The sequence below is a fragment of the Terrapene carolina genome, unplaced genomic scaffold (assembly GCF_002925995.2).
Source record: "Terrapene carolina triunguis isolate 2854851 unplaced genomic scaffold, T_m_triunguis-2.0 Scaffold95, whole genome shotgun sequence".
Taxonomy (NCBI): Eukaryota; Metazoa; Chordata; order Testudines; family Emydidae; genus Terrapene; species Terrapene triunguis.
Window position 1 is genome coordinate 18,079,877 of NW_020664446.1, and position 26,095 is coordinate 18,105,971.

General features: G+C 40.8%; 1 protein-coding gene across 4 annotated transcripts in view; it reads right to left on the reverse strand.

Annotated features, from left to right (window-relative positions):
• The window catches only part of FGFR2 (fibroblast growth factor receptor 2), a 99,428-nt gene extending 73,363 nt beyond the window's left edge, over positions 1-26,065 (reverse strand). For all 4 annotated transcript variants that reach the window (XM_029911348.1, XM_029911347.1, XM_024216981.2 and 1 more), the window contains exons 1-4: positions 25,601-26,065; positions 20,407-20,664; positions 2,753-3,013; positions 1,962-2,036 (exon numbers count right to left, since the gene is read on the reverse strand). In XM_029911348.1, coding sequence (XP_029767208.1) covers positions 1,962-2,036; positions 2,753-3,013; positions 20,407-20,581 — 511 coding nt within the window. In that variant the 5' untranslated portion in view covers positions 20,582-20,664; positions 25,601-26,065. The remainder of the gene's footprint in view (positions 1-1,961; positions 2,037-2,752; positions 3,014-20,406; positions 20,665-25,600) is intronic.
• Positions 26,066-26,095: the final 30 nt, after the last annotated feature.

Sequence of the window (26,095 nt, forward strand, 5' to 3'; positions counted from 1 at the left end):
AACCAGGAAGAAGACCTAGGAAAAGTGTCTTTCTAGGGCTTCCATTTGCAGGCAGGCAGAGCAGTTTGTGAAAGCCTTATTAAAGAGAACTCTAACAGTTGTCTGTCTCATCACAGATTCTGTTTCTTTGTGTTTACGCCTAAAAATTAAACAAACTTTTATTTTGCTACACAAAATGAGTTTTTAATATGCAAAGTCTAAGGTTACATCATCAGTGTCATTTTGAGCAGCAAGAATGTAAAAGAACCTTGCTAATCTGGACATCCTAAAATCATCGGTCTTTCTCCCTCTTCTCAGCAAAGAGTTAGCAATGAAGACTCATATTACAAGAATGCCACTACTGTGGCAAAATACACTACAGAACATATAAATAATAGTAGTAAATTAAACTTGTTAAATAAGCAAACAAAGCACTTTTGTGAGGCAGCAATCTGGACTTTTCCTCTTTGCTCACTTTAGTCATTCACGAAATTCATTCCATCAAATGTCTCTCCCACAGTTATTAGTGTGGTTCAGAAGCTCCACTGTATTAACTAACTTGTTAAAAAATGCCACAAAATCTTTTCAGCGAGTGTAAAGCAAACTTGAAGATCGTAATTTAAATATGGACGTTCCCTAAAACATGCAACACAGAATTATGCTCTCATGTGCATTTGCTATATTCACCAGCTTTGACTATGAAACTCTGTTTTTAAAGGAAATGTCTCTTTTCCAAACTTGTCAATTATCCTTGCCACCACATTCCTTTGTCAATGCAGCCTAGAGCTGCTTAATCTCAGCCACTTTAAGATGCACCTGTGAATCAGACTGGGTTAATCACACTAACAGATGGCAGGGGCCAAACAGTCAGCTAAGAACTTATATAATTTAAATAGCATCTAACATTTCACAGCGTCAGAACAGAGGCAGTTATATACAGCAGTATCTCTAGTACAGTTGAATAACACCGGTACTTAATCATTTGAACGTATGTTTCGGCTACGTATTATATGCCAAAGAAGAGCTAATTACAAAGCAGCCTGAAGAATGAACGTACTGCTTGACTGCTATAAACTGTAGCGATATGACATCTCTAATGCATGATCTCTAAGTAAGTTAATGTGAAATGTAGCAGTCTATGTTCTTTAAATCAGTGATACTACAAAAGTGTGCACAATGGCACACTACCAGTAATCCACAAGGCTTTGATAATAATTCCATGGAGCCACATAAGAAATCAATATGAATATATTTTTCCTCCTAGTGATTGATCCATTTAGGCCATATTAATAACTCTCTAAATAACCAAAAGGGAAGGAAGTATAATGTCCATATAGGTTTCAGATTCTTTTAACCCACTTTCACATTAACTGAGTATCATAAATGTTCAAGTTTAGTTGGACTACTAATTAGAGAAAGTGCTTTCCATGGGATCAAATCCTGCAGTCCTCACTCCAGGAATAAATCCCATTGTCTTCAAGTCCATTAATGGTCTCCAGTAGAATATCTGCCTGAGTAAAGGCTGCAGGATTTGGTCCATTAAGGTTCAGTTAAAAATAGTTCCAAACCACCTTTTAATTAACTCATTCTCAAACAGATTATTTTTCTTTAGTTAAACTTCAAATCAGACACAAGAGCAGAAAGTGAAAGGGGATGATAGTTTATAAATTGGACTCCATAACACAACAATGGTTAACTTTAATTTAGGAAGAAGGAAAACTACTAAAAAGTTAATGATAAACTAAGGTAGAAAGAACAGACCAGTAAAACAAACTGGGTATGCAACAATGTTAGTTTATTTTCATGTTCCAGAGTCATGAAATAAGTTATACAGAGAAAACAGTTGGAAAAAGTTATTGCTATTTGATATCACATGCATTTAAGAGCCAAGAAGCCAAGTAGTTGACAGTGCAAAAGGTTAGAAAGCAACTATTTTCCACATGGATCCCGCCAGTCACCTCCAGCAGTCAGCTGTTACTTACTCATATGGTTGTTGTCATTCACAAAATCCTCTGAGCCATCATTGTCATCTTCATCATCTCCAGATGAAAGAGCATCTGCATATTAAAGATGATCATATCTTTTATATGATGCATTTTGTAACACACGCAATTTCCTACACTTTAGAACACCTAAACAAGATACATCTGGATTAGATTTTCTTTAAATGTGCCGAAGTTAAATGAGCGGCAAACCCAATCATAAAATGTGTATTATTCTTAAAAAACCTGGGTAATAATCCTGAAATTGCTGTAAAGATTTCAAAGCAAGGCAGCTAATTACAGAAAATCTATTTCTTTCCAGTTATGATTCTTTTCTTCTTAAGATCTCTAATTGTCTCAGGAATGATTTGTCACTAGATAGACTGTAGGATGCAGGTAACACAGCAACATGCAGAACTGCGTGGTTGGTTCTAGGATATGCTTATACTTCTCATATGAAAATCATATCAGTTAAATACATTACACAGGCTGTTTTATCATTGTGGTCACTCCGTAGAATCTAATCCAGTACTTTACACATACAGCAAAGAGTCACATCTTCAGCTGGCGTAAATCAGCATAGGTCCATTGAAGTAAATGAAGTATGATGCCAATTTACACCTGTTTAGGATCTGGCTCAAGGGGAAAATATTAGAAACTTCACTATATGAAAGGCTGTTCTGTGTATCCTACTTTATGTCTCACTGGACTTCTTCAAATTAGAACAGAATGTAGCACTTTTAACACTGAAAATTGCTACTACATGCAAGATCTGTGTTCAGCTCACTCACCTGTAATATTTACAATGAAGTATAGAGTATCACTTTCTGTAGTCCTAACAGCAGTGCAAGCATAGAGGCCCGAATCTCTGGGTGCAGCATCTTTAATTTGCAAGTATTCCCCACTAATCACTGTTCTATTATTGGGCCCCAACTGGACCCCATCTTTAGTCCAAATGATGGCATCTTTCAACTGACAACGTAACTTAAGTGGATCTCCTGGAAGTGCTGAGTACACATCTGGCTGAGAGATTTGGTATTTGGTTGGTGGCTCTGCAAAAGTGGAAGGAAGGAGGGAAAAGAAAAAGGGAAAGGAGAGAATTGCCAACAAAAGTCAGTGAAGGCCCCTTTCATCCACAGAAATTAAGTTATGTTAAGAAAATGTTTCATTATCCGATTCTCCCAGCAATCTCTTTCTTAAAATGGAAAGGCATGCAGTTATGGAGCACATTTTACTTGTGAAAAGTAAACCGCAAAGAAAGTCCCTGCCAAAGCAGCAGTGGTCCTTCCTCTCTTCATTGGGATAGCTTTGAGTGTGATTATAAAGAGGCACATCACACATAACTGCTTCTTATTGTATGTTAACCCTGTAACATTCTTATTGTGTGTTAACCAAAAGCTGCCTACAAAATATTCTAATTCTGGACAGGTGAATGTCTCAGAGTCTGAGATTCTGAAGATCTCAAGGCAATTTGGGAGACAGGGAGGTGACTCACAAAACTAATTCAAAATTGAGGACATTTACTTCATCCCTGTACTTAAATGAATGATATTTTCCCCGAGAAAAATTCATTTTAGAAATAGAAAACAAAACATTTTTCTACCTGAGAGGTTCTGAACAGGGATAAGGTGATACAAGAACAAAATCTAAGCTGGCATAAATCCGTTGCTTATACACAGTATACATGACTAATTTATCCCCTCTCTCTGGCACTTCTCTGCTCCTTTTTCAAACTTCCTATATTTGTTTTCCATACTGCCCACTCTCTGCTCCAGCTTACAGTCATTTTTTTCCATTGAATTGATTCTCTCCAGTTCTTATTTCACGCTCTCTCCTGAGTAGAATGTGGACACCTAGTGACACGTGAGTGAAGCTTTCAAACTCAAGATGAGACAGTTCACCCTTCTGTTCCCTTACTGTACCAGGATATTCACAAGAACTTCAGCAGCTGTTTTCTCAAACAAATTTGATATGCAAATTACTTTTTTCTATATTTATTATGAGCGAAATCATCTTCTCCCAAAATAAAACCCAAAAGAACACCAAAAATTCACTTCACAGTTACCTCAGTATTTCCCTCTCAAGTGGACAGATTCCTGTCCTTGTGAGACATGGAGCATGAGAATTAGAAACCCCACAAAGCCCTAGGCTTCATTGTACGGAGGTATTTGCATAGAGTTGGTCCCTCTGTACCCATGGGTTCCTCCCAGAAGCAGTTATGTAGCCACAGTCTACTCTCCTCCACACTTGTACTCCTCCTCCCTTTCTCCAGAGTGGAATAACAAGCACAGAAGGGGAGCATCATGGGTACTGAGGAGGGTGTGTCATGTGGAGCAGCTGCTCTCCAGCTCCTAAGAACCCCAACAAATATCCTTCAACATGCAGACACCAACTGTGCAGTATGCCTATGTGTATATGTATAAATAAAATACACAGATTTTGTAGTTGGGAGCCAAGCATCATCTTACAATAGGCGATGTCAACTCTTACTTCTGGGAACAACAGTCTTTAGCCAAGGTCTTCAAAGAGCTATAATACAGCTTGACACTTTTTACAAGCTCATTTTACCTCAGCCACCTTAGTCTTATCATAGAATCATAGAATATCAGGGCTGGAAGGGACCTCAGGAGGTCATCTAGTCCAACCCCCTGCTCAAAGCAGGACCAATCCCCAACTAAATCATCCCACCAGGGCTTTGTCAAGCCTGACCTTAAAAACCTCTAAGGAAGGAGATTCCACCACCTCCCTAGGTAACTCATTCCAGTGCTTCACCACCCTCCTAGTGAAAACGTTTTTCCTAATATCCAACCTAAACCTCCCCCACTGCAACTTGAGACCATTACTCCTTGTTCTGTCATCTGCTACCACTGAGAACAGTCTAGATCCATCCTCTTTGGAACCCCCTTTCAGGTAGTTGAAAGCAGCTATCAAATCCCCCCTCATTCTTCTCTTCTGCAGACTAAACAATCACAGTTCCCTCAGCCTCTCCTCATAAGTCATGTACTTCAGCCCCCTAATCATTTTTGTTGCCCTCCGTTGGACTCTTTCCAATTTTTCCACATCCTTCTTGTAGTGTGGGGCCCAAAACTGGACACAGTACCCCATATGAGGCCTCACCAATGTTGAATAGAGGGGAATGATCACGTCCCTCGATCTGCTGGCAATGCCCCTTCTTATACAGCCCAAAATGCCATTAGCCTTCTTGGCAACAAGGGCACACTGTCAACTCATATCCAGCTTCTCGTCCACTGTAACCCCTAGGTCCTTTTCTGCAGAACTGCTTCCTAGCCATTCGGTCCCTAGTCTGTAACAGTGAATGGGATTCTTCCGTCTTAAGTGCAGGACTCAGCACTTGTCCTTGTTGAACCTCATCAGGTTTCTTTTGGCCTAATCCTCTAATTTGTCTAGGTCCCTCTGTATCCTATCCCTACCCTCCAGTGTATCTACCACTCCTCCCAGTCTTGCTGGCATATTAAGAATTCCACTGATCCATTATACAGGTTAAACATAGTGCACCAAATAGTGCTATTACAAAAGTGATCTCCGGATGGAGGACAAGTGGTTTCTACATATATTTCATTTCAGTAAAGATTAAACCCAAGAAAACTAGAAAACTCACATCCTAGTGCCAAAGATTTTAAGTTACCTGAAATTGCAAAACAAACAAGATGACAAATTTACTCTGCAGTACAAGAGTTGACAGACTTCTCTGTAGCTTCTGTAGTGGGCTCTATCTTCACAGTAAATTTATTTTACAGAATTACTCTATGCCAACAATTTACAGACGTCTTTAAAAATGACTTTGTTTAAATTTTTAAAATGCCAATATAGGTGGTGTTAACATTATTCAGCCTTCCCTTTCTCTGTTATAAGGGGTATTTTACTGAACAGTTCAAGAAAGCAAACGGTCAGGGCTCTCTGGATCCCATTGCAATGTCTCCACATACAGATTACTCCAACTGTGATTACATGCCGTGAAAGATAAACCATATTAAAACTCCATCCCTAAATGAATTCTTTTTAAATGGCTATCCTAATTAATCTTTCAACACAAGTCAAAAGTAATATTTAACCACAGCTCTAAAAGAAAAATTACTAGTAAGCCAACAAAGAATGGACAGCTGATATACTGAGCTGTACAAATTAGTAATCCTTGACCTAGTGCATTATTCTCTATTAATATCATCTGCAGGAAGGTAAAGCACCAAGAGTTGTCATGAAATAACCACTGTTTGGAAGGAGTGAGCTATTTCAGGTAAGGCTTTGTGTTTATAGCAGCACTTAAGACTGCCACTTTTTATAATGTTTGCCTATAAAACTTTTCCAGTGTGGGTGTTGAATTGGTGCCCAAATGCAAACAGGGAACAGGTGGGATACTGAAGCACTATCCTGTCCAATAGTTTCATAGTGAAAGGTCAACAGGTTTCAACTGTTAACTGTTTCCGCCAACTACAGTACTCTACAAAATTACCCTCCTCTCCAAGTACTCTGTGCCCAGTTAATAAATATTTTGACACTCAGATGAGATTTACAGCAAGGAATACAGGGCCAATTTCTACACTCACACATTGTGTAACCCAATTAATGCTGGCCCTGAGGCCCACACTGGGGCTGTTCCTGTAACCTAACCTCATACGGGTGCACAAGGGCACAAGAATCTTTCACTTCTCTTGTGCCTGCATCCTGGAGTTTGCCTCAGATGCAGCCTTGTGGTTCCCTCAAGCACAAGGCCGACTCAGTACTACCAGACATTTGGCACCCCAAAAGGGGTAAGGAAAAGACAAGGCTATGACTCCCCACCATCAAGGAAATCTTCACAGTTGCAGAGGGTGGCACCTCCCTCCGACACAGCTCCATAGCATGTAGGACCAATTTGGCCCCTAAGGCCAAGTTTATAAGTTGACAATTTACTCAATCGGGTGTGGAAGACGGATGCAGCCAAACACTCTTTGTATCTTATAGTACTCGGGTCCTTATATCACTCCATCACTGTGGTATCTGAGTGCCTCCAGTGGTGCATTAAGCAATGTAACTATCATCTGTCCTTCCACCGTCAAAAAAAAAAAAAAATTTTTTTTAAAGGATTTCAAACTGCAGTTCAATTCTTAATTCTTGAAAAAAAGACTCCTTTTCTTTTACATTCATGTCACTCATGTGCTGACAGTTACATCATTATTTTAAGGTCAGACGTGAAAAGAAGGGCCTGTGCATGAACACATCCATGACAACATAGGTGGAGAAAAAGCAAGGGGGAGTCCCTTGCAAAACTGGGCACCTCTGGGTTAAATGTTTGACAAACAGACTTGGGTGTCTTTCCCCCCAACCCTGCCCTCCCCATGTCTCTCAGCATGGTTTATGCCAACCGACCATCCTGAACAAATGGTGTAAATGCTGTTTGCTTAAGAGCCAAGTGGCCAGAAGAGAGGACTGTGGAAATTCCCACAGCTCATTTTCATATGACTATGAATTCAATTATATTCCAAACAGCATTTCCATTTAGGGCATGACCAATCTAAACAAGAGATTTATATATGTATTTTATTATGTTTTCTAAATTTATTAAAATATTAACAAAAGGCTAAGAATGTGGATATCATACTTAGTCAAACAAGCTAACCATCAGCTAACAACAGATCCCACCCCAATAAATAAATAAATAAAGTCCCAGCAAAGATTCCCAAAAAGCTCTCCACCTTCACAAAAGCCTTATCCCCCTCCCCCCAGTCAAGCCTCTTCCACTTCAAAAGCCTTAGTAACTAACCAAACACCCTCTGCAGCACAAAGACCCATCCTGTATTGATGAATCAGAGAGGCTGGTTGCAAAGTTGACAGCCCCTCACAGAGAAGACTCTGCTGCCAGCCCACTCTCTTTTAAACTGGGGGGGGCTGTGTCAGTATGGGATGGGAAGAGTGGCTATCCTAAGGCTAATCTAACAGAGAAAGGTATAACAAGAGCCAACTTGGCTGGAAGTTGAAGCTAGGCGAGTTCAGACTGGAAATAACGTGCACATTTTTAACAAAGTAACCATTGGAAGAACTTACCAAGAGTCATGATGGATTCGCCAACAGTGGCAAATTTAAAATCAAGATTAGATGTTTTTCTAAAAGATACGCTCTAGGAATTGTCTAGACTCTATGGAGGTCAGTCTAGATGACCACAGTAATCCCTTCTGGCCTTGGAATCTATGTCTCTAATAAGGCATTGAAAGTCCCAAACCATTTGGGCTTTGTAGGTCAAAAACAAAACCTTTAGCACTATCCAGAAACCAACAGGCAGCAGGTAAAGATCAAGGAGCACAGTTCACAAAGGGTGGGCACCACCACCACCCCTCATTTAGTAGTGTGGGGATCATTCTTGCCACATCTTCCACTTGCCTCCCCCAACCTACCAGAATCTCTTCAGTCTTGTCTGGATTGAGCTTCAGCCAGCTAGCTCTCATCCATGTCCCAATCTCTTTTCAAAATCCTAGGCCAGGCATAGCTAGACTTCTCCAGCTGTTCTGTTGCCATACTTTATCTCCCAAATACACTGCAGTCATAGAATATCAGGGTTGGAGGTCATCTAGTCTAGTCCAGCCCCCTGCTCAAAGCAGGACCAATCCCCAGACAGATTTTTGCCCCAGATCCCTAAATGGCCCCCTCAAGGATTAAACCCTGGGTTTAGCAGGCCAGTGCTCAAATCACTGAGCTGTCGTTCCCCCCAAGTCAGTCACTCACAGTCACAGAGACACACACACACAGCAAAGACTAATTTTTTCCTCTAAAACGAAATTTAAAAAATGTCAGTACAATCAGAAGCAAAAGTCTTTATAAAATATATAGCATCGAAGAATGGGAACTGGACTTCATTCTGATAGTTGCAGACAGAAGAAAGGTGTGACAAATTCTAGTTCTCTTTCAAAGAAACTACTGAACAAAATTACGTGTACTACTGTATTTCAAATCACAGCCTCATTTACAAAATATGTTAGGAAACAGATTCCCATAAATTGAGGGATTTTTTTCTGGCATCCTTTAACTCTTTGATCTTTAGTCTATAAAGAAGTGGGCTTCTCAGCTAGTCTGAGGTGTGCAGGGCTGTACCACCAATGAGATAAGATGAAAAAAGGTGTAGCTCTGAGATGAAAAATATACATTAGAAAGCCATTTCAAAAGGGAAAGTTACTCTGCCCTGGTGGAAGAAACTTGCAAAACAAGTTAAGTTATGATGTCATGTTCTGTATGCCTCGTACTCCAATGAGTGCATACTTTACAGCAACAGTGAGTAATTACAGTATGAGCCTACAGGACCATAATAATGTCTCTCACATGCTACACACACTAGGACAGGGAGGGAAAAAAATGAATCTCTTCCAGTAGAAATATTTCCCATCATCATCATGGGAAGAGGAAAATATTACCTGGCGCTGACTTGTTTTCCTAAGCACTGAGGACTTAAACAAAAATAATAATGATGGAGAAATAGCAAAGGGTTCCAACATTTGAAGATCCTACTAGCAAAGAGGAAAGCCTCAAACATACCTAAAATGAATCCCTCTGAGATTACTTCGATTTCAAGTAATACTGGTTGGAAACTGGTTGGTTATCAATATGAGAGAAGTAATGCTGCATACTCCTGCAGAGAGCTACTTTCAGCTCTATTTAGTCGTGGCAGCGAATACCAGGATGTAGATCGTGCATGGCAGAATACAACATTTAAAATAAATAACTGCAATTTCTGTAAAAGATCTGATTACCAAGGATTCTTATTCACCATGTGTGAAAGTCACATTTCCCCCGACATAGCTAAGGAGGGGACAGAATACAACAGAAATGACACCATTCCACTGCTCGAGACAACATGAAAAGTATTGCAAAGGAACTCCAGAGCGCTCTGCAAGTGATGGCATTACGGTCCAGGGTGGCCCACTGCACAGGATGCCCCAGCAGGCTCTTGGGGAGCAATGAAGTAATGGAGTGTGGCCAGCAGATCCTCAAACTACACAGAGTCTCTAACTACAAACCCTACATAAGGACGGGGGAGGGCATAGTGGGACACAGAAACTATTTCAGGTACTGTACTGGTGGTTGCAAAGTGGCTGCCTCAGTGTCACATGTCCTGCCTCCAGGTTGGAGCGTGATGGTTGCATCTCACAGAACCTCTGCGTTGGTCCCCTGTGAGAAAGCTTATTTGTTCAGGCTTTGCACAGGGAGTGAGAATTTCACCCAGCATTCACAGTCCACCTTACTGCAGTAGAAAGAACTTTACCACAGAAGTGACCCTGGAGTTATGGCTGCAAGAGTACACAATACACATGGGAAATGCCAAGTCTTACATGCTCCGGGGTTTAGCTATGCACTGCGTGCTCTTGGAAGTCACACCAGTTACATTATTATGTATCCTTTAATTATATTGCAGTTATGGTGACTACATGTCATCAGCAGGACTTGAACCTACGACCTTCAGCTCCAAAGTACAGACCCCTATCATTGGAGCTAAAGAAAGTAGATCGTTATCCTAACATAAGAATGGCCATACTAGGTCAGAAGGTCCATCAAGCCCAGTATCCATCCTGTCCTCTGACAGTGGCCAATGGCAGATGCCCCAAAGGGAATGAACAGGTTATCATCAAGTGATCCATGCCCTGTCAACCAATCCCAGCTTCTGGCAAACAGAGGCTAGGAACACCATTCCTGCCCATCCCGGCTAATAGCCATTGACAGACCTATCTTCCATGAATCTATCTAGCTCTTATAGTATTGGCCTTCACAACACCCTCTGGCAAGGAGTTCCAGAGGTTGACAATGCATTGCGTGAAAAAAATACTTTCTTCTGTTTGTTTTAAACCTGCTACCTATCAATTTCATTTGGTGGCCCCTTGTATTATGAGAAGGAGTAAATAACACTTCCTTATTTATTTTCTCTATACCACTCATGATTTTATAGACCTCTATCATATCCCCCCTTAGGCGCCTCTTTTCCAAGCTGAAAAGTCCTAGTTTTATCAATCTCTCCTCATATGGAAGCCGTTCTATACGCCTAATCATTTTTGTTGCCCTTTTCTGAACCTTTTCCAATTCCAATATATCTTTTTTGAGATGGGGCGACCACATCTGCACGCAGTATTCAAGGTGTGGGTGTACCATGGATTTATATAGAGGCAATATGATATTTTCTGTCTTATCAGCTATACCTTTCTTCTGTTCACTTTTTTGACTGCCGCTGCACATTGAGTGGATGATTTCAGAGAACTATCCATAATGACTCCAAGATCTCTTTCTTGAGTGGTAACAGCTAATTTAGACTCCATCATTGTATATGTCTAGTTGGGATTATGTTTTCCAATGCGCATTACTTTGCATTTATCAATATTAAATTTCATCTGCCATTTTGTTGCCCAGTCACCCAGTTTTGTGAGATCCTTTTGTAGCTCTTCGCAGTTTGCCTGGGACTTAACTATCTTGAATAGTTTTGTATCATCTGCAAATTTTGCCTCCTCACTGTTTACCCCTTTTTCCAGATCGTTTATGAATATATAAAATAGGATTGGGCCCAGTACAGATCCCTGGGGGATACCACTATTTACCTCTCTCCATTCTGAAAACTGACCATTTATTCCTACCCTTTGTTTCCTATCTTTTAACCAGTTACCAATCCATGAGAGAACCTTCCCCCTTATCCCATGACTGCTTATTTTGCTTAAGAGCCTTTGGTGAGGGAGCTGGTCAAAGGCTTTCTGAAAATCTAAATACACTATATCCACTGGGTCTCCTTTGTCCGCATGCTTGTTAACCCCCTCAAAGAAACCATGACGTATCATCTGACTTTGGTCTGTCCCAAGTACCATCAAGATTCAAAATCTAGTTTGTTCCATTTAAATGCTAATGCTATTTGCCATGCACACCCCAAAGAACAGGAGCTGAGGCATGGACCAAATTCTGACCTTCGTGTAATCTGTCAGCTCCAATGGAGTTTCTCCAGATACGAGCTTTAAGTCAGAGGTTCAAACTGATCCATGGACCACCAGTGGCCCGCGAGCGCCATTCAGGTGGTTCGTAGATAGTTCCCTCTAAGGTGTGTGCCTGGGCGGCCACGCATGAGAAAATTAAGGGCCACCCACCTAATTAGTGGAGCCGTGCAGGCGTGGCTTCACTAATTAGGTGCCTGGACCCTGGAGAAGACGCACATGTAAGATGAGGTGGTGGCCTTGGGGGGAATAGAGGGTAGGTGGGAGGAGGTAGTGGGGTGAGAAGAGGGGGTGGGGGGAATTTGGGATGTGCAGGGCTGCGGCGGCCAGAGAAAGAGGTGACTTTCCCCAGCTCCAGGGCTGTGGCTGCCAGGGAGAGACAGTCCTCCTTTGCGGCCCCAGCTCTGTGGCTGCTATGGCAGGAGAGAGACCCTCCTCCTTCACAGCCCCAGCTCGGGGGCTGCCGCTGTGGCAGGGGAGAGACCCCCCTCCTTCACAGCTCCAGCTCGGGGGCTGCCGCGGTGGGGGAGAGAGGGCACATCCATCGCATTAGAAAGGTAACAGTACTAATATTAAAATATGAGTTGTGTGCTTTTATTTGAGTTGTGTGCTATTTATTTGTAGAACAAAAACGTTAACGATTAAAAAATTTTAATATAGCACTTTTATCCAAAGCGCTTTCCAATAGTTAGCTAACGGTATAAACAACATTTGGAAAGATCATTAAGTGGTCCATCGAGACCCTCAGCAATTTTCAAGTGGTCCGCGAAAAAAAAAGTTTGAGAACCACAAATGGGCTGTTTTTTCAGAGCATTCCCTTTCCTGACATGCTACCTAAGGCTGTCAGCACAGGCCTTTTAATCAAATATAATTTGATTAATCACTTTGGTTAATCAGCATTAAAGCCTGGTATCATATATCTGTATTCATATTGCTGTAGTACCTAGAGGCCCCAGTCAGGATCAGGGTCCCAATGTGCTAGAACTGTATTAGCACACAGGAAGACAGTTCCTTATCCAGAGAACCTGTAGTCCACCATTCTGATCCTGCAATGTACTGCATGTGATCAGACACCTCCACCTGTGCAAAGCCCCACTGGCTTCAATAGGGCTCTGAGCATAGGGCTTTGTCTTTGCAGCTCTCAAAGCGGGGTCAGGACCTAATTTAAAACAAGATGCAACCAGTGAGAGTAACAAACAATAGCACTTGGGGGAAGGGAGGCAACAGGAGGAGGCAGTTACACAGTCTAGATATCTGCACAGCTTGATGGTCCCAGAGTTATTTTAAAAGGCATGGGTATTTTTAATACAGTATAAATAAATATCAAAGTGATTCCAGAACTCTCTCCTTGGCAGTAGGTAATATTAGTGAAAGATGGTCCATTGGGTCAATTTTTTTTTTTTTAATTGCTAACTTAAGATGCTGTATCTACCACCTAGCAGAGGTGTGCTGTAGATTTACAACAAGACCTGCATGTTAATCCTGAATGTATTACAGAAGTATCTGCATTTCAGTGGTGAGTGAAGACTTGCAGATGTATTTGAAGAAGTCTAGAGAACTAAGGGCAGGTCCACACTGGGGCGGGGGATCGATCTAGGAAACGCAACTTCAGCTACGAGAATAGCGTAGCTGAAGTCGACGTTTCCTCGATCGAACTAAATTTACTTACTTCGGGTCCACGCGGCACAGACAGGCTCCCCCGTCGACAGCGCTTCCTCCTCTCGGCGAGCAGGAGTTCCGCAGTCGACGGGGGAGCGCTTCTGGGATCGATCTATCGCGTCCAGATGAGACGCGATAAATCGATCCCAGAAGATCGATCTCTACCCGCCGAATCAGGCGGGTAGTGTGGACCAGCCCTAAGGGAGGTAGGCAGGAGCTATAGGCACAGCAGGAGAATTGCTGAGGATTGATTCTGCCTGCCTGGTTTAAGGGCCCTGAGCTGCAGACAGTGCAGTGGATGGGCCTGGGTTCCCTTAACTCCCCTTTAACAGAAAGTTAGGATCAAAGGGGGCCTCCAAGAGCCTTGAAGATAAGGACCAGCCAGCGTGCCCCCCACTATATATAAGGGGAGGCCCTTGCACAGAGGGATAGAAGTTAACGTCCTTACCCCAAGGATGTGCTACTGTATAGATTCAAACCAAAAGGGACGACTAAACACCCAGCTGGGCTGAGGGAACACAGTACAAGGCTCAGCCTGGCCAGAAGGAAGTGGTGACGCACTAAGGCACTAGAGTACAGTTAAGTATTTTCTTTATATTTCCATCTGTTTCCAAACTCAACATTTATTTTAAGCAAATATTAATCTTCGTGTATTTGTATCTAGAAGGAAGGGGATTCAACTATTTCTACTCAAGTTGGAAAGCTAGGTGTAGAAAATATTCATTACAAATCATGCCACATTTATTATTGCAGTGCTATAATAGCCCGTTGTCTCGTATATATTACAACCGCACATAGTTGCAGTTGTGTCAGGATTTGTATTGTAAACTCTGTTTTAATGAGTTTGTATCTTGCCCGTACAAATTTAGTATGGGCTAAAATGTAGTTATAAGTTCTCTACTCAGGAGTAACTATTTTAAAATTAGAAAAATACACATCCATTGAATTGTTTTAGTTTTTTAGTCATATGTTAAAGAAAAAAAAAAAAGAACTCAACCAGTCTGAAATGTTATTGGCTCAGAAAAAAATAAAAACCAAAAAGTAAACCCCAAGATTATAACGAAGGGACAGGATTTAAAATGTAGCAAATTAGCCTACAATGTGCAATTGTTTCTGATACTGCAAATATAGCTGATGTGCTGAAGTTTTAACACATACTAGTGTGTGATCTAGTGTTACCATATGTCCGGATTTTCCGGAACATGTCCGGCTTTTTGGTCCTCAAATCCCCGTCTGGGGGGAATTGCCAAAAAGCCGAACATGTCCGGGAAAATACTAGTCCCCTGCTTACTTTAGAGCGGCTCCAGCAGGCTGCGAGCTGCAGGGGGATTCCCCCGCGGCGGCGGCTGCTGCTGCTCCCCCCAGACACCTCAGCTTTGTGTAGCTGAAGAGCCGAGCTGCCCGAGCGCTACCGGCTTCACCGTTTGCCGGGCAGCCCCCAGACCTCCAGACCCTGCGCCCCTGGCCGGGCGCTTCCCCTCCCGGGCTCTGGCTGCGCTGGGGAAGCGCCCGGCTGGGGGCGCAGAGTCTGGAGATCTGGGGGCTGCCTGGCAAACCGTGAAGCCGGTAGTGCTCAGGCAGCTGTTTCGCGTGGCTGGGAGGGAGGAGGGGGAATGCGGGGCGCTCAGGGGAGGGGGCGGAGTTGGGGCAGGGAAGGGGCAGGGCCAAGGCCTCGTGGTGTGTCCTCTTTTTTAAATATGGTAACCCTAGTGTGATCAGTACAGCAGTTTAATATGCACATGCCTGTAGATTTAGGCCTTGTCCATGCTAAAGGTTCATAGATTTAAGTCCAAAATGGATGTTCATGATCAGTGTGACTTCTTGTACAACATAGGCCATTGAACTTCACTCAGCAATTCTTGCTTCAAAACTTGCTGTTGAACTAGAGCATAGCTAAATCTTGCTGTAAAGAAAACTTCTAATAGAGAATTTACCACATCCCTTGATAAATCTTTTCCAGTGGTTCATTACCACAATTAAAAATTTGCATCTTAATTTCAGTTCGAATTTTTCTGAGCACAGCTTCCAGCCATTGGATTTTCTTGGAGCCATGCTAAAAAGAACCAAGGGTTACCACCGTTTAATCCATTAATGGGGACAAGGCCTCCATGTCCATGACTTTCACTATAAATGGCTCAAAGTTTTATCAAGTCAAAATTATTTTTGTTCACATATCTATAGTGCCTTGCCTTTTACAAAGCATGCAGACCAAACTGAAGTATTTTGTATTGTCCTATCACCTACCGACTACCAATCTGAATTCGCTGGCAGAGGAGAAAATCTTTGTAGCCATGCTGAAGTGTAATTTTAACTATCCTTCTTTGAGCTCAGAGATGCAGATTAAAACTAAAACTAAGTCGGTCTTTTTAAAGGTCCAAAGGTTGCAGTGAAATAAGATAACCTTTAGTGAAAATGCTAGGCTGTCCCATAATCCCTAGCACAGGGACCTAAAGGAATCTCCCAGTTTACTTAGCTACTTCACAAACAGGGCACATCTCTGTGCATCATGTAGCTGGTCTCCTTTCTCTGTTTTGGGGAGGAGTAGGAAGGAGGATTCTGATGCTTCATGCCATTCCACAATGCCTTTAGATTGGGAGCAGGAACCATGTAACCACAACCAACCAAAAAATACAATACTTTAGGAATGGCAACCTGGCACACCTGCACATGGAGTCACAAGGAACATCTTACTAGATCCCAGGGTATGAATCAAGACTCAGGGTGCCCGGGGTTCCCAGAGCAATAGAACCCATGGTAATTAGAGAATGTGTGTGAGACTTTCATACAGTTCGAGTGTAGGAGCCCAGTGGAAGTGGCCATCAGACCATTTTCTAAACTGCTTTAGTACTGTGTTAACAGAAGTCAGAGCTAATGGCTTATATTTAAAAATTAAACCTGTTCTTTAAATATTGGAGCTCTTTTTTATGACTGAGTGTTTCAAAACACTCAAAACAACATGGCCACTTCCACACTAGTCTCAGAAATACCAATTGCCTTTTTTTCCTCTTAATTATAGTTTATTCATGCTGAGTGCTTCTTACCCGGTGAGCTGCCATACCACTGGGGCGGAGTGAAATGGATGCAGTTTTTCTCTAACATGCACGACTCAAGTGAAAACTGAGTTTAAAACAGAGATTTATTTGCCCCATCAGGCATATAATTTAAAAGGGCAAATTGGAACTTATCTTCTTCCCTCTGAAATTCTCTTCTTATTTCCTTAGATAAGAAGGCATCCCAAAATGCATCATTCTGTGACTTGACTCATACCAAAAGTGTCAATGCTACCAATAGTATTTGTAGTGTCACAAAATTATGCATTCTGGAATACCTCCTGCAATCCTGAGCATAAGAAGAGAATTTCACACAGGGAAAAAAATAAAAGCTATGTTAAAATATGTTCTTCTGCTGGATGCCCCTCACAACCTGCATAATAGGGGACTTTAACTCATTTTTTATTTTTGTTTGCTCTTCTTTTCATTTCCGAGGTCTGTCCCTCCACAGGCGAATCAAGGCTGGGTAGCAATGATGAAAAGAATTCTGACTTAGATTGGATTGTGCTCCTTGATTTAATTGTGATTGGACTGTATTAATCACGTGACATTAACATTAAGCACAGTTCTTTGCCGGCGGATTATGAAACACTTTACAGATATTAATGAACAGCTTTAGGTATTTAATTGCGCCAGCTGGTATTTACATTCATTTACTGTCAGTGAATACCTGTTACTGAGTTAAATATCAAATGACAAATTATTAGTCACGTGTGTGTCTAACATAAGCATAATCACCCCGGGTGATACAATCTCTTCAGATGGGTATACCCTGCTACTCCTTTGAATCTCTTGAGTACACTTTAAGACTAATTTTAAACTATTGTGTTTTTCACAGGGCTTGGAATTAGGCTGTGCTTAACTAGGGCTTTAAAAACAGAGCAAAATTAAAAACAATTGTTCCTGAATTTGTGAGGAAAAGGTGGAAGTAGTGAGTCTGGGTATACAGAGCGCAGTGTCAGAGTCCTGCATGGAGGGGACTAAATTAGCTAGCCAGCAGGCTTCATAACAGACAACTTGGGTGAGGGAAGGTCAAGGGTTAGCTTGCCCTTTATCAAATGTGTGTCTAAACTAATTATTCAGTTCACAAAGTAACCCTATGTGTGCGGTCAACTCCCCCCACGCCCCACCCCAGCATTTTAAGTGCTGGATACAATCAAAAGACTGCATGGCGTGAGTGTGCAATAACAGAAGAACTCCATTATATGCTGTCGAATATACTTATTTCTAAATATCACAATCATTTGAAAGTGGAGATTGTGTTACTCCCTCCGCTCAGAACTACTCTCCCCCGTAACGTTTAGTGCTGGGTATAATTCTACAGACACACAAGCAGGCTTAAAATGAGTCCTTAACATTCTGCTGCTGCAAACACTGCTAATGTTCGTTCTTACTAGGACTTGCGGTAGGACGCACTCCAATCAGCAATAAGTGTTGGCAGGCATAGGTGCTGGGACTGCTGGGAGTGCGGCCGCACCTCCTAGCCTGAAGTGGTTTCCATCATATACAGGGTTTACAGTTTGGTTCAATAGCTCTCAGCACCCCCACCATACAAATTGTTCCAGCACTCCTGCTAGCAGGATCGGGCCCTTAGTGAGTATACATGACACTGCAAGGTAAAATGGCTTGCTTTTGATAGATGTACTCTACTGTGTAAATATTATTTATTACGGTACTGCCTAGAGGCCACAGTCAGAATCGAGCCCCACTGAGCCAGTTGCTCAGCCAGTTGCTCTCTAAACAGACCGAGATGAGCTCCCAATCAAAGTGCCAAGATATATTGGAAATAAGCAAAAAGGAGTTTTTATTTCCCAAATCTCCAATATAATCTCACATAGTTCCCTCTATTCTGCAACATGAAAGCTATTATGCCATTAATTCAAATGCCTATTTTCGCTTTGCTGGTAGTAATTCAGTGTTCTCACATCTGAAATTGTTTTATGTAAGTGACATTCTTTTCAATAATTTACACTCTGATAAGATCCAGATTTCATCCAGTGGATACTCATTTTGTAGGCATCATATTTTAGAATTGTAAATTTAAAATAAAAATAATGGTTATTTCTTCCCTATAAAACTGAAAAATGATGATGACCGTAAGATGAAAACATTTGTCTTCTTCCTATACTGCCCTGCAATGAAATCACATTCCTGCTGCGTTAACCCTAAAACCATAAGGCCTTGCCATAAACAGCAGACGTGAAATCAGAATCATTAATGATTTTGTCATGCTCCCAAAAAAAAAAAAATCAAGAAAGCACCTAGTGGGCTATTAAACAAACAGGTCCATTAAGAAGTGATGAGAGTCTGGCCCTTTTTTTTTTTAAAAAAATTTTCATATTACCATGAGAAAAATTACTTCGATACCAATAATCTCTATTGATGACAGACTTCAATATTACAATACTTTGTTAATATTTTTATGAATGTACACGAGGGGAGAGCACTCATATCTAAATAATTCAACCTCACTTTTCTGTAAGAATGTACTAGGAATTTATTTTTAAAATTCATTAACTGGTAAAACCTATTTTTAGACATAATGGGTTGAAACAAATAAGTTCGGCATTAAAATACATTGAAGAAAACCAAAGCTGTATTCCTGTATGTGAACAATATAACAGAGAGAGGCCAAATTATTTAAACAATGCTTGTGGGATAGGAAGTGGCCAATACACAATTATTTTGAGAAGACTGTTTTGACAGCCCAGTTATTAGAAATGTATCAGTGCATTGTATTACAAGATAACTTTATTAAGAAAGAACCATCCCTATTGAGGTGCTTAGGGGGCCACTGAGGGTGCTGTACAACATGACAAAAATATACTTAAAATACAATAAACATGTTATAATAAAAACACCTTCTTAAAATTCAACAAATAAAGTAGTTTGGCTCAAGGATATCCCTAAAGAAACAGTATCTGACACATTTAGACTCAAAATATTAGATTTTATAAGAACTTGTTTGTATAAAACATACTATCAATAGAAATGTTCCCATTACTCTTTGTTTTCACTGGAATTAATATATTAACACAAACTAAATATATTAGCACAAACTCTGGAGTGTGTGGTTTGCAAATCCTACAGGTGAATGCTTAAATCCAGACTATATATAAATAACTATATAACACTATAACACAAACAAATCCAGACTATATCTATCTATCTATCTATATAGTCTGGATTTAAGCATTCCCCCGTAGGATTTGCAAACCAGACACTCCAGAGTTTGTGCTGGGGCATTAGAAACAATAACGGAAACTGACCATAAACAAAAATAAAATTGAGTAACCCGTTTTCATTCTCCTAGCAGAGTGAACTGCAAAATTACATAATCAGCACAAATGATGAAAAATAAATGGGATTTTTTAAAGACATTTATGCTTCTTTTATTTTATATATATATATATAAAAAAAAGCTCAGAATGTGTAACAGATGTGTACAAATACAGTGGCTCCATTCAGCTAGGAGATGAATTCTCTTAAAGGAAACCACAGACCCATTCCTGCAATCATATACTCACGTGCTTAACACTACACACGAGCGAAGGTCCCAATGAAGTCACTGACACAACTCACCTGCATAAAGTTAAGTATATGCATGTTTGCCGGATTGGAGCCCATATTTGGAAGGGAGAGAATTAGAATATATGAAACTATTTCTGGACTAACCTGACACTTTCTCTATGTTTATCTGGGCAAATAAACTAATTTAGTTATATTTCAGGCACCATTTCAAATTACCGGTAACTTATTTTGAAGCTGAAGTATTCTAGAGTGCCTTACCTTCAGGTTCCAAAGTGGTGTCTTGAACAACTGAATTGTATGATGGCCGAGCCACAGAAAGTCCGGCCATGGCAACCACCACCAGGCATATAAGGCAACCCGAATTGCAGCTGACCATCTTTTTAGTGCCAGTTCCTGGTCCTTTTCCATATATCCATGTGGACTTTAATCCCATCTGAACACTTCTACACAAGCATGGACTGAAAGCAGTGCCTTCAGCCTTGATAAAAAGCTTCTCACTTGGAACTGTTGCTGCTGCTGTAGGGAAGAGAGAGATTTAGTAGTGTCAGTGAAATCATCTTGAATGCCAGTTGAAAATCTTCGCAAAAACCCAAGGGGGAAGGGGGTGGAGAAATAGTTTTACAGCTTTGAAAGCATGAGAAAAGTGAGGGATTTTTCATTTTCTGTTAACAGTTTCCATCATCACCTCAGGCATAACCAAGCCCTTCTTGATTTCACAAAATTGTTTCTCAGCACATATTTAAAGAACTATTTTAATCACAGAAAAATATACAGCTTGCTACGAAATACAAAGGCACACATGTGCAGACGCATAACCCTTAATGCTACAAAATTACCACAATTATACAAATTCTATTCTTGCTATTGTTTGAACATATGTTTGAGTTTGCATGGCCTTTTGGTCCCTCACCTATATAGCTGTAGGGTCAGCTAAGTTTTAAAACAAACCAATAATGGCCAAAAGTTTAAAAATACTGTATTTCTACTTAGATCTTCCTTGAGATTTTATTTTATATTTGGGATTCCAACTCTCCTGTATATTTACATTCTTCTGTATTAAACTTCACTGTCAGTGCAAATGTCTGCATAACTGGGACAATTAAAACGGTCCAGTTTTTGCAGCTGCACTTGCTAACTTCACTGTGTTTTGGAAAATGAAAATCTGAATAATGTTTGCCACAAAAATACATTTCTGCTAATGATCACACAAGATCTACCATTTCTATTTGTTTACACGCAAAGTATACATATAAACACACATATATACACAGACTATACATACATACACAGGTATCTAGAGAGACATCCTTGAGACAGAATATAGACGTGTATTAGTAGACGTTATACAGGCAAGAAAAAAAGTTTATTTCAATCTTTTTAAAACAAGCCACTTAAAAGGCTGAAGAGCATCCTTTATGGAGCATCCTTTGTGGAACACCAATGTACTGGAAAAAATGGAGTGCCAAGGAAACTTGCAGCTCCCACAATGGACCTGGTAATCACCACAATGATGTGTCAGGCATGGATCAAAATGCCGGCACCAACACAGAGTGGCTTAACAACTGGACCAGACACAAACTTCTCTCTTTTCCCTCCATCCCCCGCCCCCAAACGCACACAGACTACTCCTCAGGGAATGAATAAATCAAGCAACTGCATCATTTATTCTGATCTGTGTGACCTGGCTAATGACTAATCTTAGTTGTATTAAGTCCTAACTGAAATTTCAGAGGTGTAGTTGTGAAGAAAAAAAAGAAAAAAATAATCTAAAATTCCTTTTTCACTGTCCCTCTCTCTCTTTTCCCCATTCCCATCCTCCAATTTTTTTTTTAACTGGAACTTTCTCCAAAACATCTATCCATAACTAATTCAGCACCCTGGTTCCTCAGCATTTAAACAGTTTGACACATGGATTCATCCTTTAATAAGTATTAGTAGGTTCATTCAGAGTCTGCCAGTCTTCAGATATCCTGTTTAAGCTATATAATGCATAAAACCAACCTGTCCTGCCTTAAATAGGGAAAATGTTGATGTCATATTTTCTGCCCCTTCAGATACTACACAGAGTAACTCAGGTTTTAGATGCAGAAATGTATTAAACGTTTTAAAAATGTAATTACAAGATACTTTTTGCTAATTAATACATGATGTTTCAAGCCACAGCTTTTTTTCTCCTTATCTCATGCACATCCATATTCCGTGAAATGAAATTTAAACATTGCATGAGTTTTCATAATGTATATTGTAACAGCTATCATTAAACCTTCAATGAAACACACACTAGGATCACTCCAAGGAATGATTTTAAAGATGATCTGAAAAAAAAAAAGTTTAAATAAGTACTAACTAAGCAGGAGTGAATTTGCTACAAATTTAAGTAACTTTTGTCTCTGACTGTCTAGCAATTAGAGCACAGGAACCAGAATACTGTACCTGGGCTCTCTTCCTAACTCTGCCATTTGACTCACTTCTTTGTGAGTTTGCCCATGTGTAAAATGGGTACAATACTTAATGACTTAACAGGATGGTTGTGAGGCTAATTTACTAAATTTCTATAAAGCCTTCTTTGAACTTGATTAAAGGGTATATATAAATGTAAACTATAATCACAGGCAAGAAAACTATCATTGCAAGAAAGAAAACATTTCACATTAAAATGTTAAATGTATTTAAAACAGGTCTGGAATATAATTTAACTCTGATCACATTTTAATCATTAAAGATTTTTAGGCTACATTAAACCCCTGAAAAGGTTTTAAAGCATATAAATTATTCCTGGTCTCATCATAAACATTCTTCAGTCCAGTAACACTAGGCTTCTGTCAAGACTCCTTCACACCTGAGTATTAGCACGGTTTCTGCATCTGAACATTTGCCAGGAGAGAATAGGCTCTCTTAATCCATGGTGCAAAGGCAGGTTTAAAATGCAGCAGATCTCTCTTACAATTTAACAGCAAAGCTGAAATCAGAGATTTGCATCCAGGCATTAAGCAATTTGCATTGCAACATGTCAGGTACCGAAAAATGTTAAAGCAGTTCAAAAATCCCCCATCTCAAAGCAGTCCTCCTTGTCCCCCCTCCCCCACCAAAAAAAAAATGAAATGAAACCAAATTCTTTTCATATTTTAATTGCCACTGTTGCTGGTGGACAATTCTTTGGAATTTGGAAAGACCTCCTACTCTGGATAATTATGTACCTCTATCTCAATGTTTGGAACACAGCCCCAGCATGCTTTTGGCCTCCACAATTCTGGCTTCCTGACTACAATACCATAATCCCTCCTGGAGTCTCAGACTCAGTGAAAGCCACACGTAGTGTTTATTTTTCCCCTTGAAAGGGAACTCTGTCTCTCTTCTCAGCCTACACTTTGGGGAGGAGTTGTCAGCCTCCAATGATTGATCGCTCTCCTTGCCACCCGCTCATCAAGTCAATTTTCACCTCGTCACATACCTGCCCAAATTTCTTTGCCAAACTGACAAGCATGGGAAAATAACCTGGGTTGGGAGCACAACCAAATTCCTCCAAGCTGTAGTTCAACTTTAAACACACACACAGTACTTGTTCAGCAGTGGCTTTAATTAAATTCAATCGCCGGTGCTCTTTTTAATCTCGTCCCATTGTTGTGTATATGATGTTTATCACTCCCCAGCGAGGTTGCAATTTGTAGAGAACATGTTATCCAAATCAATACACTGCACACTGTATAACACTTAGGCATCAGGGGATACCAAAATCTGAATCAAGTCTGGATCTCTCCTTCTAGAAATCATATGACTATCAGCTGGGAATGAGCTGTATAGCAGTTAAAAAGTGACAGTATAATTGAGCTAATGTCATATACATGATATAGAAATAAGACTCATCTCAATTCAATCTCTAAGTAGATCTGAGTATCACAACTATTAAACATGAATTCTAGAGGACTAATGGGCACTGGCTAGCAGTTTCGGTGGTACTTCATTGTTTGAACTTTTCATTTACTTTCCTGGACTATCTTGTTTTTCTCGAGTCTTTTGCCACCAAGAGATCAGGGGGAAAAAATCTGCATTTTAATTGACATTCCAGAGAGGGAGAGAGGTACAGAGGCTACTGATTGCTGTCTATTCAGCTCAAACAGGCTTTTCAGATGAAAATGAGTAAAGGCTAGTGGAAGATTTACAGGGATTTGGTACAAAGGAGACAATGAGGTTTTAAATGTTGATAGCGTTTCACACCAAACTCATAATAGGTCACTGTTTGAAAGGGCAGTTTTACATTTAAATATATATTTCATTAAGAAGGGGAAAATGTATCGCTTTTTAAAAAAAAAAAAAAACGAAAAGGTATCTAAACCAAGCATGGCTAGATGAGGAACCTCTTGTACTTTTGATTGTAATAACTTTTGCTCCACGTTTTCACTAAGCTCCATGCAAAATTCTTCTCTCCATTGACACAGATTGTTGCAACTATTGCTAAAAGATTCCATGTGTTGATTTTATACTGTGGCCTTCTACAGCCAGATAGGTTTAAAAAACCGCCACCCAAGCCTTAACTTGTTAGGTGTTTGGAAGACTTCGCCCCACTTTTACTGCAAGTGAGTACTCTATTTTTATTGTTGCCCCCAAAGATTAGCTTCCTTTTAATTAACAGCATGATAATGGTTTACTGATAGGCCTGCCAATTTAGATCCTATTGTAACCGCTGAATATTAATAAGTGGATTTCTATGACTTGGGTTAGAAAGCTGGCATTCAATTGCTAGAAATAAACCCTGTATAGAAAAAATAAGGAAGTGTTAACGTTTGTCAGGCTTCACTGTAATTAACAGCAAAGATGACCAAGTCCACATGCAAAAAAGACAAAAAATGCAGTCTTGTAGTGGATGAGGTAATCTTTTATTTTACTTGTAGTAGCAGAAATGATACATGAGGGAAGTGCATTTTCACTGACGCTCTACCGGGCGCTCATAGCCAAAGGCCACTGTACAAAAATGATCAAGCATTCAAAATCAAGCCTCTTCTTTGGGGGGGGGGGGTGTCCCCCATTGGATTTTTTTTCTAGGTGCTTGGCCTCAGTTCCCTCAACTCCAAACAAAAGACATCCTTGTGAAATAAACACGCAGGGCTGAGATCAGGCTGGCTAAGCTGACGGGGGGTCTGCAGATACCCACTGAACTCCACGTTCCTGCGAGTCTAGGGCAGAGCCAGATTGGCCGCTGCCCGACTTGTCACCAGCGCAAAGCTATTGGCAGGGGGGAACGGCGCAGCGTTTTGCACAGGACTGCACAGGGTGCAAGGCAGGAGTGGATGGGGCCCACAGACCGTTTGTAAGTAAAAATAAAAGGGGAGTCACGCTAGAGATGGGAAAGGGATCCGGAGCCACGGAGTCCTTCCTTGCTGCGTTTCGGGTCCTTGCGACCCCAATCCCTCTCCGTTAAGGCTCTATTTCCTCCACCCACCACTGGTGCAATTACCTTGAATGAAAAGGCTCCGAGTAAGCGATCTGCTTCCCCCCTGCAGCAGGCGTGTGCGCAGGATGAATCAAAGTGACGAAGACAGGCTCCCTTGGGGGGGAAACTTCTCCAAAGAAAAACAATCGTGCCTTGGTTATTCCACATTCAGGCGCTCGGACCCTCGGTGGCAAACCCAGGCTGTGGGACAGGCGCGCCTGAGCCGCGCAATTCGCACGCAAATTGCCAGGAGAATAGAGATTTAAAAAAAAAAGATTAAAACGAAATAAGCCTCGATTTTAATCATCAGCAAAACTTTTCTTCCCTCCACTTCTCCAGTTAGGGGCTCAGAGAGGAGATCCAGCCTTGGGGAAAGGGAGGAGTAACTTCCATCCAACAAAACGGCATAGCTGGGATTTTTAAAAAAAAGTCCTAGATCCAGGTCCACTCCATTCAGAATTCCGGTTGTAATCTCTAAAGCTTTGTCAAGTCTACAAACCTTTTTTTCCTCCCCCTACA